Source organism: Protopterus annectens, chromosome 11.part0 (assembly GCF_019279795.1).
Source record: "Protopterus annectens isolate FY-2018-M chromosome 11.part0, PAN1.0, whole genome shotgun sequence".
Classification (NCBI taxonomy): domain Eukaryota; kingdom Metazoa; phylum Chordata; order Ceratodontiformes; family Protopteridae; genus Protopterus; species Protopterus annectens.
The window spans coordinates 256,031,146-256,032,002 of record NC_056745.1 but is presented as its reverse complement, the minus strand read 5'-3'; the positions used below and the strand labels follow the sequence as shown (position 1 = coordinate 256,032,002).

Here is an 857-nt window from a genome sequence, read left to right as displayed (position 1 = left end):
CTCAGTTGCAGTCCAAGTTGAAAGGGTATAATGAAAAAAAGTGCCAGCAAGAAATGAAGAGATCAGAAGTCACAGTAAGTAAAGTTTATTTTTTCATTTTGTTAGTTGTTTTTCTTTTTTAGTTAGTTAGTTTATTTATTTATTTATTTATTTATTTATTTAATTAATTAATATAACATCACTTTTTTTCAGGCCAATGCCAGAAGTTTACAATTGCACATTACCTCAGAATTTGCCAAACTTCATGAGTTTCTCCAGCATAAGGAAGAAAAACTGATTCAACAGCTGAAGGACGAAGAAGGAGGCATCCTGAAACAGATGGAAGAGAACCTGAGAAAAATAAAGGAGGATATTAATGCCATTCAGATATCAATCTCTAATGTTCAGCTACAGCTGCAGCAACAGGATGAATTGACTTTTTTAAAGGTAAAATTATATTTGTCTACATGATATCCCAGTAATGTTGCTGTGATAGCAGATCCTTTTAAAGTTATCACTTTGATTTAACATCTCTTACAAATGAGGTCTTTGTGATAAACTTGGCAAAAATTTGGTGCTACTAGTATATTTCATTATATGAAGAGTATATATTTCACAATATGAAAGAAAAACATACATCAACGCACAAATTAAAATGTATGCAGTACACTACATATATAAATACGTTCCATACAGTCTAAGAATGGTGTACATGCCAACAGAATGGAGCACAACATACATTTATAGCATTCATGTAAGATAAATGCCCACTGTATGTATCTAACTTAAATATCTACGTATCTAACTTGTCCTTTTTCAGTTTTAAAAATTTGTACACATTTGTTATTCCAGTACCCCTTATTGCCTTTCAGATTCCA

At 31.2% G+C, this 857-nt stretch overlaps 1 protein-coding gene across 1 annotated transcript in view; it reads left to right on the top strand.

The window, feature by feature from the left end:
- The window catches only part of LOC122814929 (zinc-binding protein A33-like), a 109,257-nt gene extending 108,807 nt beyond the window's left edge, over nucleotides 1-450 (top strand). Inside the window, exons 2-3 of the mRNA XM_044087191.1 lie at nucleotides 1-74; nucleotides 193-450. The exon at nucleotides 1-74 is cut by the window's left edge and continues 22 nt beyond it. Coding sequence (XP_043943126.1) covers nucleotides 1-74; nucleotides 193-450 — 332 coding nt within the window. The remainder of the gene's footprint in view (nucleotides 75-192) is intronic.
- The last annotated feature ends 407 nt before the right edge of the window (nucleotides 451-857 follow it).